Below are 15875 nucleotides of genomic sequence, written 5' to 3' on the forward strand. Positions count from 1 at the left end.
GTGACAGCTTTCACTGCCTCTGCCTGTCCTTACTTACGGCCTCTGGAAAGTCGAGTCAAGGAAAGAGAGTCATTCTTATGTATGTCAGAGGCAAGAAGAATATAAATGAGTTTACGTGAGCCTCTGGACCAGCACGGGAACACACACACACACACACACACACACACACACACACACACACACACACACACACACACACACACACACACACACACACCGCAAGACACTCCCAAAGGACGCGGCGTGCCAGACAGCCCCAGGACGACGTCTTTGCCTCTTTAAGGTGGCTGGAGGACCCGAGGGGAGCCGCGGGGAGAGAGGAGACACACGGAAAAACTTTCAGCCTTTTCTGACGCGGAGAATAAAAGAAAAAGTGGGGGCGGTGGCTAAGTGGTTAACGTGACGACCCCGCATCCAGGAGGGCACGGGTTCGAGTCCTGCCCCCTGCCATAGCTGAGATTTTGCAGTCGCCGCCGAGTGACCTAAAACTACCCACATGCTGTCCTGAAGACCATCAGTCAACCCGGACTCTAGATTAGCTGTCTAAGGAGAGGATCAAAGATAAGCTCAGGGGAGCACCATGAGCCATCCAAGATGGCGCCTCTATAAACACTTGCCTGCGCCAGAACAGGCTGGCACCGACCACCAAGCTCCACCAAGAAAGCCTACCGGCGCTGAGGCCGAAACATAAAAATAAATGAATAAATAAATAAATTAACAACAACAACAACAACAACAACAACAACTACTACTACTACTACTACTACTACTACTACTACTACAACAGCCCCAATGACCGTCTGAGAGCATCCACAAAAACAAACAACTATGGACAATATTTTAGCGTGAACGGACGAACAATTCCACAACTCTGGCTGGCCGGGTGTTACAATTAAGTGGTGTTGACGCATCTAAACCATTATTTCTATTGCTGCCCAAAGTGGCGGAGTGCACTGTCGGGGGAGGGGAAGAGGTGGGGCGGGGGAGGCAAGAATCAAATAGACTATGAAATATAAAGTAAACCCTTGTTGCCGACCGTACCGGAAATGAAAACAAAAATAGATGAATGAGAATAAACATAAAGATTCTAAACTCTCTTCGCATTGAAATTACGATTATCACAAACTACAAAACCTTGGTAAAAAAGATAGATAAGAAAAAACATCATGAAATCCAAATATTCTTCACATTTAAAACCGTGATCGTCATAAACTAAGAAAGAGCTTGGTAAAAAAAAAAAGTGTAAGGGAAAGCATCATAAAATCTAAATACTCTTCACAGTGAAATCACGATAAACAAACTCTATCTATATCAAGCTTTCTCGCTATTCATGTATTTATCCTTCTATCTCTCCCTCTCTCTCTCCACCATATCAATTAATATCAATCTTTCTCTCAATTCATGTATTAGTCCTTATATCTATCTATTTCTCTACAGCTACGGCCGGCGGATGTTCGGAGGCAAGAGGGAGTCGGTGTCGATGTGTTCAGAAGTGACCACACTGTCCACGGTGGTCACGGCGAACAATAACCACACCGTCACCACCACCACACTACCACTGCCGCCGCGACGCCCCAGCGAGATTGACGCCGACGCTACTGTCAGAGATTCGTTGCTCTAAAGTGACTCTAAACCCAGTAGTCTAATCCTGATCTAATCTAATCTGAAACTAAAATGGGACGACTTCGAGTGACCTGTGACGCGCAAATAATTCACAAGAGGGACACGAGAGAATGATCGAATGTGCGGTCTTGTCACGGAAGGTCTTAAGCTGTAGGGACCAATATTGCAAGTGTGGATCTCATTGCTCTGGTCGGCATTGCTAAACCAAGTCCAGCGTCGTGGTTCGCGTCTCTGGAACCATCTGGACACTGTAAAGTTCAGAAGGCAGGAACAGCTTACGTTTCTGGTGCCAAAGTCATCCACGGCCCAGGTTCCATGATAACTCCTTAGACAGTGTTGGATCATCCCGCCTCACCATTACAGAGTGCTGATAGAGCGTGTCACTGCAGCAGAGACTTCAAGCGTCAATTAAGGAAGCTTTCCCTTCGACCAAGACTTCTGAAACGTTGCCCCTGTTTGGTGGTTCACTCCTGAGTCCCTGTGGTGCTTTAATACTAATCCTTCGGGCAGCATTCGTATAGCCTACACTTCCGCGGCAGTAGCGGGATACTCTACATCTATTATCTACAGGATATGATATTCTTAAAACGCGGCAAGACTCGCCGAGCGTGCAGTTCCAGAGCTTACGGAGTTGGACTTTAGAGTTCTCCTCAAGCCCAAAAGGCACGGCAAATGAGCTCCACGAAATGAACAGTATACCAGCTCTAATGATCCTGACCGCTCAAGATCGTATTGGCTCTTCGCCTTGTCCAGCCTGTCAGCCCGCGAAGCTATCCACGTCACTATCCACGCCCACGTCACAAAATTACGAAGACACGGAAGTCGATACCTTCCTGCTTCGGCATTCACCATTACGAGAGAGAAAGAACGTACTGCTTCTATAAACCCGCGACAACCATGTAAGCGGGAACTTAATCTAGGACACTGGCATGATGCGACGACGTGATTAAAGCGGACAGTTGATATTTTTAGCATGGAGGAGTTAGTCAACCATTTTGGTGCTCTTGTGTATGTGGTTTCATCAAGGAAAGACCCCAACCAGAGACTCAAGCAGGAGTGAGATGATTCCATTGACCAGTATTACAGTCGTTGGTGCCGCCCTTCGCCCACAGGACAATACAGCAATGGCAGGCCACCAACAGCTTGCTAGTGATAATGTAAAGACTGTGAGTCGCTGTCCAGTGGTAAGTGCGGACACTAAACAAACACTGGTATATCTGCGGCGCCGCACTCACGTTGGCCACATCAGTGTTAGTGAAGTGTGTCGGGATGGAGTGGCGTGGCGGGAAGTGAACGAGTAGTCGCGTCTCCATCTCGCTGTCGTGTGCGGGAAACAAGTGACGCCCGCACGCCTGTTACCCTCCGCCAGAAGTGTTTGATGGTCGTGTACAAAGTGGTGGATGTTCATTACTACTTAATCTCTTTGAAATCGTACTGGAAATATTTTTATCCATATTTTTATAAACTCTAACTACGGCCGGGAACAAACACTAATAGGCTATGCTGTGGAATTCAACGGTTGCCAAGCAAACATTGGAGGCAGGTTAATTTTGTCTCCGAAAGCAAATACTGGGCAAAGCCGTATTTTCGGTATACAAACTTCTGTTCTGTTTCTCCCTCGGCCCCCTCGCTCGCCTGGGGGTGGTGAGGGAGGGGCCAGGGTCTGGGAGGTCCCTCACCGTGCCTCCCTTGCGGTTTTTTGGCTGTGCAATTTAGTATTCTTTCTATCGTTCTGTCGAGCTTTAGGACGATGTGTTAATCATTGTTTGTCTCTGTATTTTTTATCTCTATACTGGTTAACCTTTGAGGTGGGTGAAAGTGAGGCTGATTCACAGACTATATGTAATGATGTCGTGTAACTAAGCTGTGAATAAATGGGCTGGCTAACTCTGGTCTCTTACTGTACCGGCTGAACGGCGCACGCAGGCACACTGGTCGGTATTCTTAGTCATCACCGACTCACACATCAGTTATTTCTACAGGCCAAAACAGAGCTAAAATGCTGTCTCATGAGTGCTTTTTTCAGAGTTCATGATACAGAGGAAGGGTCATACTGCCACCAGAGTCATAAAACTACCCCTGGAGATACCTACAACTCCTATGAACGCCTTGTCAAATATGTGTGCTTGGACGCTGAAATGTTTAGGAATATGGCCCATTATTGTCCCGGCCTAAGGAGCACAAAATGTTCAGTTAGTTTAGTTAGACCTGATACGTTTAACACAAGCAAACTGATCAGCTGAGGGTTTTACAGCAAGATTTCCACCAGAGAGTCACCATCTTCCTTCTGCCTACACGGAAAACAATGTGTAACGGACGTAGGGTTGTCTGGGTGATTAAATGGAAAAGCCTACGGACACAGCCAGCAACTTTTATAATGCTGAGGGTTTTACAGCAAGATTTCCACCCGAGTCACCAACCTTCTAATGCCTACACGGAAAACAATAGGTAACGGACGCAGCGTTATCCGGGTGGTTACATGGAAAAGCCTACGGACACAGCCAGCAAGCTTTACCTTACTCAACGGCTCCCATCCTCCCGTGACATGCATACGAACACACGAGGCCGTCACCTACACACGCTCATATACATATTTTCGCCTCCGAGTCGCTCTCTTAACGACCGGAAAAGTGCTTTGGGGTTGTTCACCTCCAAGGTTGTTTATCATGTGTATTTGTGCGCGCGTTGCCCCGTGATAGTGCGGGCAACCGTTCAGAACCTAACTAATCTTCTCACAGTATGTATTGTCCGGGGGTTGGGATGGCATGTTCCTCCCTTCTCCTTTGTTGTGTACTTTGCAACAAAAAACATCAATGAGGTTACGTGAGACCCCGCAATAATGACAGTGTTGTTGATGACTCGAGTTTCATTAGCAGGAGGACGGAACTGCAGTTAATAAAAGTACTACAACAATAACATTAATGACAACATACCTTCATCCACGCCCCAGTCACCGGCAGCAACGTTCCTCGGCCTTGGAAAGCGAGCAGAAAGCCAAAATCACGTTCCCATTCTTCCATAACAAGCAGTTCAGTAATAAGTTCCGTGATTCTCTTGTATCCCAAAGTGTCTGTCTCACTTCTTACCATTAAAAGTTACATGGGTGGGAGGGTCCTTCACTTCCCTTCACTAATAATAACACCACATAGCAAACCACCACACTCTTGCTTCACTTAACCCACCCAACGATCAATCAAGCTGTCACTTTGTTACCGCCGCCACCAAGCAAAAGGTCCGCGCGAGTACGAGTGAGGTTGAGCACTGACTGACAGGTTTCGCGTGATGCCACAGGGGGCGTTAGTGGTCTGCGTGACGTCATAGAAAGGGGATGGGGTTATCAAGACATCGTTAGTGGTGGTAGTTATTTAGGGATTATATTTAGTGTAGGATATAGTAGTAGGGTGGATGACTTGTATCTGGAGATTGGAAAGGGAAATAAGGAGCATAAGAGCATAGTGAAAACAGGAAATCCATGTATAATACTTCATGCATAATCCAAGGTGAATGACAAATGCAAGAAAGGACGGAGAAAGGAGGCAATAAGAGAGGAAAAAAATATTGCAAAGTAAAGCTATAAACTTACAAGAACGTAATTTAGGCCTATTCCATTACCGGTTAGTTTGTGAAAGGTTATGATTCAGCCTTACATCCCACTAGCATGAGACTCAAGTGGGAGGAAGAGGAGAAAAAGTCAAAAAGCTAAGTCAAGAAAATGAGTTGTAGAGAGGAGGAGGAAAAGTCAGAGTTGTGGATTGGTTAGGGAGAATGCTTCATCTTAGAGCAGTCCCCAGAGCCAGCCCCAACACCCACAAGAAAGTGTTCAAAAGGCAAAACCCAGGGAAAGACAAGGGCTGATGCATAAAAAGTGGTTCAGTAGGAAATGAAGTTAATGTTTTGTTTGGATAATAGCTGGAAGATGCAAAAAAAGGTATTTAACCCGGTAGCAGCGACGGGCCAAATTTGTGGCTTTACCGTGTAGCAGCGACGGGCCAAATTTGTGCCATGATTTTAACCCCCCAAAATAGATGATCCATAAACTGATCACAAATACTTTTATACATATTATGAAATGGTTTGTGTGAGTGATGATTTTTTCTCATTTTTCTCTCTTAGAGGGACCTTTAAGAAACATGATCCCTGCTGCTACCGGGTTAAGTAGGAAACGACATCATATATTTCATATTTCTTCATTATAATCATCTTCTATCCCAGCTCCTTTTGTATAGTTTTTCTTCTTACTCCTGTTCTTCCTTCAACTTCTCTCCTCTTCCTTTTCCTCCACTTCCCCAGAACTTCAGTATCTACAGAGTCATTTCATATATTCCTTTTCTGATTTTTTTCAAGAATCTGACCATGAAAAAAGGTCCTCTGCTTCTGAAAAACATGCTATTGAAACATTCAGCTCAAACACCATTGATAAAAGTAATTTTTATTGGCTTGGTAGAAAAGATATAATATTTGTATATGCACTTTCAATAAAATTTACAACCTTACACCAGTTCTTCCCTACTACAACCGAACTCCGCAGGGTGTCACTGTCCTCGCATGTCATGTAGTAAAGATCCAGAGCCAATACGTCACCTAAGTCCGTAAACCATGTGATTCAACGTCTGTTTTTGTTTCCTCTATACACTAAACTGGTTCTTTGATCTACGCAAGTTTCACAATGTCGAAAAAAATATGAATAATCCATAGTTGGACATGACGTAAGAGTACCATTATGATTATTCCTACGTACAAGGTTTTCATTTTAATTCCAGCAACATGGCAAAGAACAGTGACACACAAGGAGTTTCACATAACAACTAATTACATTTGACATTTATTTACAAACAAGGTAATCCAGATGTACCTCACAAGCAATACACTGACCGTACGTGTGTGCTGCATCATCTGAATTCTGACTCCAGATAATTACGTAGTCAGCCCTTGTAGCAGCCATGAGTTTCAGATTTCAGAGAACATCCAGAAGGTAGAGGAGAGTGAATGAGTCAAGCTGCCGTCCTCACAAGTACTATACACAATGTTTCCATCCAATGCCTACTAATACACACACCAAACTGCCTTACCTCCACACCTATCGTCTTGTTGCTAAACTGCTCATAACTAAGTACATACACAATGTGATGAATTGCTTTTTCTGTAACCCTGTAAAGTCATGCATTCATGTTTTCCTGGTACGCATAAAAAAGAAAATTAGAAAAAAATAAACTAATAATAAGAGGAAGAAACTAAGAGTAATTATTCTGACTCAAAAGTTGAAGCTCTCCACTATCAGTGAATGTAAACTTGCACATCACCACTGAGTCAGTTTATCACTTTCACCATTGGTCTGCAAGCCTTAAAGCCCTGCCGGACACATGAGTTTTCCCCCAGAATGTTTCCAGACAATCCCAAGGGAAAATTAATCATGAACAAACATCACCCTGTGGTTATTGTTCATGCATTCCAAAGAGCTCAAGAAAGTGAATACAGGAGTGGACACAAAGCACGGACAACCAAGTCAACGCCGAGGTAATGTTCTGTCACACTTTTTTGAAGAATTTTTTGTAAAATATTTACATAAATTCCATGGATACCCTGTGGAGACTGATGGCAATCAAATATGTATCAAATTCATTCACCTGCATTTATACATTGTTTCTGCAAAATCAGCAGTGCCTCCCTGTCTTTGAATCACTTAGAACAAAAATTGGAACATTACAAAAGTGAACTGCCACAGTAACCGCCCCTCAGCTGGTGATGCTGGGGAGAGGGAGGACCAGCCAAGAGCTCTCCTCCCTGCAAGTTGTGTGTTAAGTTAGCAAACACAAAAATTATTCAAAGAATGAAAGGGAAAATGTTTTTCTTAAGCCTACATGATGCTAAATGTGCATAATGTTTACATGTTACTGAGCCGTCAAAATATATGCAAAAGTCAATATAAACTATAAGAGTATGCTGCATATAAAGCATAATAATAATAATACAGACAAAAGGTTTGACCATCAATGTTTCAGGCCGCACAGCCTGCAAGCAACAGCCTTGTCAGGGCATCAGAATGTCAAGAGAGAGAGATGTCAAGCTATCCAAAACAGCTTCACCACAGGAAAACTCAACCATTGTTATGAAAAAACACATACATTATATTGCTTTCTCTGTAAGCAAACATTAAGAGGTTGTGTTCTTCTCTTAGTACAAAGTAATGTAAAGTAGAAAAATTATACCAAATGGTGGGCTTCAAATGTTGCTGATGTACACGAACGATGCAGTGGATGGAACGACGAAGTGTGCATTTTTTCACACGGTCGTGAGACAAGTAAAGGATGAAGGGAACAATGAGATGCTGCAGGAAGATCTGGACAAGATGAGCAAACAGGGCCAGGGAGGCGAGGGAATTAGAGTAAACTTAATGCCTCTTTCTCACTGTTTCCACAAGAACATTTCTTTCACAATTGTAAGAACTTATAAAGGATCAACCATCAGCAACAACTTAACCAAACTGAGAGATTTGTCTCAAAGAATAGTGTGATTCAATTAATCTCAGGTTGACTAAACAACAAGTATTATGTATGCCTCAGAGCACACACACTGTGATTCAATTAAGCAACACAAACTGAATGGACAGAGTTCACCAGATCAAGAAATACATGTAGACACCAAAGCCGTTCAACTGGATTATTGCTGTACTTCATTGAGCAATTCCATCAGTATGTTACGCCATTCATGTGAAGGTATTTGGCATGCACACACACACACACACACACACACACACACACACAGAGGCAAGAGGTGCCATAAAGATGAGGCAGAAAATGAAATACATCTCCATCGACCGCCTGAAGAATAAAGGGATTTTTTACAAACTTTTCACTTAGTATTTCATGATAAACAAGTGCTTTACAAACCCTGGCTGGTTTACTGGATATCCAGGCCAGACTTATACAAACAACCAAACACAACATATACATTTTCATGGGAGCCTAACCACCAAGCTTTTGTGTGAAGGAGGCTTGTTGATCATAATCATCATCATAAAATATTCAACTCACACACAACTTTAAGCAATGCATTTTGAATTTTTTCTCACATTATTTTTGTTGTTGCTGTTATTACTGGTGATGGTGGTGGTGGTGTGTATGTGAGTGTGTGTGTGTGTGTGTGTCCTGTATAACTGTTTCAACACTACACACCAGAAGCTGTATTTCAAGTTTGTCCAATGAACAGCCTCAAATTCCAATTTTTTTCAATAGAAAGTCTAAAGAAAATTAAGCAACAGCCTCACATCCATTTCCCCCACCCAGCATAAGTAACATAAATAGTGTTGGGATGAAGGCTCCCACACACACGTCACTTTTCATGTCAAGGGACTGTCACTTAACAACAGTCCTTCTCAATTTGGAGGGTGACTCCCTGTGTGAGAAGGGTGCACCACATCCACTTCTGGCACGGGTGTTACAGAGGCAGTTTATTGTTGACTTACTGAAGATTTATCATTGAATTACTTGGTGGTGTGCCAGATAGTAGCTGCAGACTTTTCAAAGGTCAATATCATACATATCCTTGAGGAAGATCACTCAGCTAAATACTTAACTTTGGCGAGTCACTTTTATGTGGCCTTTAAACAGACATCCATCAGAGGAGTTTCTATCACTGGATATGAAAATGTAGATTTACCTTCCAATTCTTGTAGCTGCCACATAATTACCTATGTCCAAGATGTGCTCAAAAAACTGCTCCAGAGCCTCTTCACACATTACACATCTAGGATATGAATCTAATGCTCATTAAAGTATTGAAATATCTTTTAAAATAACGTATAATCTTTTAAAGTAGATGAAATGCCCAAACCTGTTTTCTCTATAACTGGTTTCACCTAAATTAGAGAGACAGTTGAATCAGTTACACAAGCGCCGCTGACTCCCAAATTGCCTCTCCAGACAAAATCCACCAACACTAACCGTCCACTCATGAAACCTTTATTAACTGCTAACCTAAGCATTTCAAATTTTTCACATATTTTCAGTGTTGTCTCAGTGTTGACATACAAGGTAATTGGTTGATATGTATAACAGGTCCACCAGATTCTAGAAACAAAGGCTAACACCTGCACCTCACCCTGACCACTATAATAACAATGCTTTATCACCCCGAGCCTGCTGCCACCACTCACAACCACGTTTTACATCCATGCAGCCTCAAGCATGATAAACTAACATGACTCACGTAAACTCTAACCTACCAGAACCAATCATAAAATCCCATAATCTAGTTCTGCCTCAATTGACCACTCCCCAAAGCCTTCAAATTCTGCTACCACAGGGAAGCACCACTGTATCTGCTCCGACAAGTCCTTCCTTTGGGCAGTGTTACGGCTCACCCCCAATATACTTCTGCTAAGAGTAAAGTTAATGCAATCACCTATGCTTGTTTTATGTAACATGTTGTAACTGACTGATGATTCTGAAGAACTAGTAACACAGTTGTTCACTGATAAGCATGTAAGCGGTGAAGGAACACAGCTGTTGATGGTATAAAAGCACACTCGACGTTTGATGTGGTTGACTCACAGCATGAATGTGAAGAACTGCTAAATTTCACCTCAGTTCAACACTTGCTTGATTTACTGAACACAGATTAACACTGACCTGACATCTGAGGAGCAGGAAAACACTTTGGAAAAAAGTCTACCGAACTCTGACAACCATGCAACTTGGAAAGATTAATAACATCCTGAGGAAGTGAACGTCAGCACCACCAAAGTACAGAATGAAAAGTGTGGGCGAGTGCATGCCCCACAATAACATGGAGATGATCCTGCCACCAATACAGTGCTGGGAAGGACTAAAGGAAGTGGCAACAAGCAGAACATAGTCTTCTCAACCTGGAAACAAATATGCAGTATAATCAACACATATATGCTGCCTCCTCTGCCATGCACCAGCCAGATAGCAAAACAATCCCTCACTGTAATATGAACAATTTGATTTGCCACTAAAACTCTGTATAACTGATCAGATGCTTTTTTTCTTTCACTGACTGTATATTCTCCATACAAAATACTGTTGGTGTATGCATTTACTTTAACTCTGGCGATTACAGAACAACCATTGAAAAATACACTCTTGGCACGTCCAGACAAGATTCTCCCTCCAGAAGTCCGAGTTTGATGCTCAAATGTAAAACAATTGCTGTTGCTATTATCAATATTACTATTGTTATTATCATTATTATATTAGTGTATTTCAGTATGCTAATAATCAGTCAGTTACTGCTATCCCAAGCCAAGTTCTTTTTCACCGTAACAGTTTGAAATAACCAGTCCAGCAGTTAACATACACTGTGGTTCTTAAAGTGAGGGAAAGGTGGCAGTACAGCCGACCAACAGTCAACTGAGACGCTCAAATCTCAGTCCCACATGACCTTCCACCCTTCTGTCCTGTAGACCTGGTTTGTAAGTTCATGGAAATTCCCCGGAGCATCATCAGATATATCAAAATCCTCCTCCAAGGTGCAGGAAGGACCTATCATGGAGGCAGTGATGGCCACAGAGAAAAGAACAGCACTGGTGATATAACACCTTCAAGGCCAGGTGGACTTCTCATAACACTTCATATTAGACCAAAAAGAAAAGTTATGGATTTCTTTTAAGGGAATTTAGGATAAATCTAACAATGCTTTTATGCAATATATCAACTGAGGCTTCTCAATAGTCATACGGTATTAAGCAAAAAGAAAAAACTGCGACACCAGACAAAACTTATACTGCAAACAGACTTCCATGATCATTGAAAATAAATTATAATATATTAAACTTCAAAATAATTTTATTAGTACTACTTCCGTATATATATATATACTTTTCTTTGACATTATAAAAACTATGAAATGACTGAAATCAACTTTTCACATTTAAATTACTTATCCAAGTGATTTTTTTCTTCACAACCATTGACAATTGCACACCATCAGCAGGAACACAGCCACTGCCACTACCCTACAACAGGAAGACAACTCTTCACCAACACTCGCCTGCAACAGGAGCATGTCACACACCAGGCACACTTACAGCATCATCCAGCATGCAGCTGTTCCAACATTCACTGTGTGCCAAGACAACCGCCGAGGCGTCACTCTAGAGCCATGTCTGAGTATTCCACACGTGAGCCGGCCACAAGCCAACACAGACGTCAGCACTGCAGCGTGTGAATCTTCTGAGTGCAATGAGATGCCAAACTTGGAATGAAACTGAATTGAGCGGAGAAAGAAGGTACAAACACATTATTGCAAGTACAAAAATATTTAGTTTCAGTCCTCGTTGTGAGACTTACACCTGCAGCTGTGAACATGTCTGTTATACTGGTAAAGACATGTTCAAGAGTATACTGTACATTTTGAATTTACAACAAAGTGCACTTGAGGCATCAGCCGGCCCTTCTGATGTTGTCTTTGATGAAAGTCAGTGCATACACAAACAGAATAATAGATTCATAAATATATATATATATATATATATATATATATATATATATATATATATATATATATATATATATATATATATATATATATATATATATATATATATATATATATATATATATATATATATATATATATATATATATATATATATATATATATATATATATATATATATATATATATATATATATATATATATATATATATAAATGTTTTCCAAAAGAAAACATCAAGAGATGTGTTCTTTCTGATTTCACTTTCACAAGATAATTATCAGCATGTTTCAGAAAATAAGTGAACACTGTGTAGCTTCCATTTTGCACACACACCAGCATGCATGCAGTGCTCGCTGGTGATGTGCTGCCTGTCTGCCAGAGTTCACCCTCCTGCTGTTTACCATCATTAACTGAATCTGTCAGCAAGAACAGCTTCCCATAATAAAAGAGGGAGCTCCAAACAGACCAAGTACAGCTAAGGGCTGTCACATCGTATCTGAATGATTAATGTAACTTGTTCAGACAAATAATCAAAAAAGGAAAACAATTTGGACTGATAAACATAATTTTATGGGAAAATATATTTTAAACATGCATAACAGTGAATATGAATAATACTTAACTAAAATTAGCAGTTTGTGATATTATCATTGTACCTGCTTACTAAAAGTTGAGAAAATTCAACACTCAATATTATCTTTTCCCAAACCTCTTGCGTGTTATGAAGGTCAACTAGAGGATATACCAATCATTGTCAGTGGTAAGTTGTGTGATGCAGTGCCCCTGGTTACAATGGTTACAGAGCAAAGAAAACTTAACCAACTGGTGCATGAACAAATAAAGATTGAAACAAGTCAATTATAAGTCTGTTATACAGGAAACTAATATATACAGCAGCACCCCAGCCAGGGACAGACCTTGTGGCTGGTCCTGGCAGGGGGCAATCACTTTTCTCTCTCTCTCTCTCTCTCTCTCTCTCTCTCTCTCTCTCTCTCTCTCTCTCTCTCTCTCTCACACACACACACACACACATACAGAATTGCAACTAAAATGGTCCCAGAACTCTCAAATATGACGTATGAAGACAGATTGAAGGAGATGGACTTGACGACACTGGAGCAAAGAAGGGAAAGAGGAGATTTGATCATGCTTTATAAGTTGGTAAATAAGTTTGATGAGGTGGATAGAGATGATCTCTTCTTAACTGCGAGAATGCAGGGGTTGAGAGGACATAGGAAGAAACAAAATAAAGGAACCTGTTTGAGTGACTTAAAAAAGTATAGTTTTCCACATAGAAGTGTTAACACATGGAACAGCTCGCGTGAAGAGGTGGTGGAGGCGAACAGTGTCCAACAAATGTAGGAAAGGCTGGATAAATGTAGATATGGAGACGGGACTATTAGAGCCTAGCTCAGGCCCGGTAGACTACAAATAGGTAAAGACACACACACACACACACACACACACACACACACACACACACACACACACACACACACACAAACATTGCATCGAAGCTTTAAAATTAACATAAAAGTGAATCAAGTCCAACCAATCATCTGCTGCCTTGAGAGGTAACACAATATCTATGCTCACAAAGGGATTCCTCCTCAAGGCAGCTACTCCAGTCAACTTTGCTTGCCCTCAACACAAACTGGTTCAGCATGGAGAGTGCAATTATAGAAGAAACCTTGTGCAATACTGTCAAGAGTCAATTATCCAGCAGTGTAGGTCGTATATACCATGATGATAAATATGTATGAAGTGACTATAGGAGAAGAATCCTTAGTGCAAGTTATTCTTTAGTAATAATAGTGTGAATCACATCATACACAAAGGCCCAATGACCTCCTAAGCACTTGGTAATGCTTATAAAAACTGGTACATTCAATCATGCCTCTTCATTGCATTCCTCACCTCCCTATCACAACCCTAGAACCCAAAGGTGAATGTAATGAAGGTGATAACACTAGACAAAGCTTGTGACAATTTGAATGAGGGTATAATACTAGTATAACAAAGGGATGAAACATGAAGTGATTTAACGAGGGGAAGGAAAAGGCAAGGATGATGTGACTGGTGCAGAAAGATGGTCCCTTGTAGAATTTGAAGACAGAATGCTAGAATGTAGAATGAATGAAGTGGATCAATAGGGTGAGCGAGTCTTAGAGCGAGAGAGTTGGAAGTAGCAGGATTGAGTGTGCTGAGAGGGAGTGCCAGAACAGGGAGAGATGGAGACACTAATGCCACAGCCAGCCCCTGGAGGGAAGTTCTTGTAAGGCAGCAGGGCATCGGAGATATAGACAGATGGATAGAATAAGAGCTTAAGGGCTGATGGAAGAGTGAAGAAATGATAATCAACATCGTGTAGCGAACATGTCAAGCAGCACGAACCAAAGGCTGGAATGTGAATGAGTAAATTTTAATGCAAACACGATTCACGGACAACGACTAGTTACCAATCACTGGTGCATCAATGGAAGATTTATTTATTTCCTTCCTTACTGCTCATCAAGGAACAACCTTTTTAGTGACCAGGGTAGTTCAACAACATATACCTTCTGGAGCCATCTTGAAACTAAACTAAAAAATCATGAGGTACGGACAATAATTCCGACTACCACAACTTCTTCAACCTCAAATGTGGAAGAATAACTCTGTGGCATGTTAGGTGTTCCCTGCAGCACAAGTTATACAGGAGCCCAGATTTCTAGGCACCTCCTGAGGTCATTCTCTTTCTCTACGCCCAACAATAATTAGCAACTCTTCCATATATTTACCATTTTAAAATTTCACAAGTGCTCATTTTGGCTCCACACATAAAACATTGTAGCCTGCTTCCAAATTTTGTTGCTGTTGAACTTCCCTGGTCCATGTCTTGGGATAAATGGGGATGAGCCACTGACTGCCCTGGCACATACTCTCACTGCCCTGAACAATATTCTGGTGGTAGAATTTTTCCTAATACCTCTGTTTTTTGTGACTGTGGTTATCCTCACATCTTTCCTACTCAAGTTGTTATTTCAATATACAGATAACTGACTCTTGACTCTGAAATGAGGCAGTCTAGACCACTCCTCCAAAAGCCTTAAACAACTTAAAGCTGTGGAAAACACAGCAATAGTTGCTCCAACATTAATGAGTAAAATATATTATTATTTGCATACACGTCCCACACAAACAGGTCTCCCATCAGATCACTAGCCTGCCACAGAATGTTAGGATTAGGAAAGGAGTGTGATGAGTAGCTAAGGGAACAGTTTAGGGTAGTAGGCGCACCTAACATCACCAAATGTGGGGTACAAACTTGGCAGAGGGACTGTTTTTGTGCCTCGAGCGGCGGTAGTGGGCTGAAGAGTAGCCTATCCGGATTTTTTGCTTTTATTTATTAATGATCCACGAGACATCCGAGAGTTAAATCAAAGTATGTGCTTATCTTGGTATTCATTCATACACACACTGGTAATATTCCTATGGTGTCTGATTCACTTAATTGAGTGAAATTCTATTGTGATAAAGTCACAAACTCGTGTCACTAGTAAAATTGAGAGTAGTAATGTAAGTTATGCCTCCATGAAATAGACACAAATAGATAAATATGAAATCTCACAAAGTCACAACAAGTGACATCACCTGCTTGACGCAGTAAAAATATGCTCATTTAAGGAAACTGACACCCGCAAAATGGCGTGCATTGCTGCCTCGAGCCACAGTTGTCATATAAAATATGGATGTATTTTCATATTATTGTTCTGTTGTTTATTCCAAGTTTTGTTCAAGAAAAAGAATACT

The 15875-nt window shown here is 41.4% G+C and overlaps 2 protein-coding genes across 2 annotated transcripts in view; one reads left to right on the forward strand and one right to left on the reverse strand.

Annotated features, from left to right (window-relative positions):
• The window catches only part of LOC126987712 (diuretic hormone receptor-like), an 82619-nt gene extending 79109 nt beyond the window's left edge, over positions 1-3510 (forward strand). Inside the window, exon 11 of the mRNA XM_050844910.1 lies at positions 1438-3510. Within this exon, the coding sequence (XP_050700867.1) occupies positions 1438-1621 (184 nt within the window). The 3' untranslated portion in view covers positions 1622-3510. The remainder of the gene's footprint in view (positions 1-1437) is intronic.
• LOC126987713 (inactive hydroxysteroid dehydrogenase-like protein 1) overlaps positions 1-12091 on the reverse strand; it is a 123275-nt gene extending 111184 nt beyond the window's left edge. The window contains exon 1 of the mRNA XM_050844915.1: positions 4557-12091. The gene's annotated coding sequence lies outside the window, so the exon portion shown is untranslated. The remainder of the gene's footprint in view (positions 1-4556) is intronic.
• Between the last annotated feature and the right edge of the window lie 3784 nt (positions 12092-15875).

The sequence above is a fragment of the Eriocheir sinensis genome, chromosome 66 (genome assembly GCF_024679095.1).
Source record: "Eriocheir sinensis breed Jianghai 21 chromosome 66, ASM2467909v1, whole genome shotgun sequence".
Taxonomy (NCBI): domain Eukaryota; kingdom Metazoa; phylum Arthropoda; class Malacostraca; order Decapoda; family Varunidae; genus Eriocheir; species Eriocheir sinensis.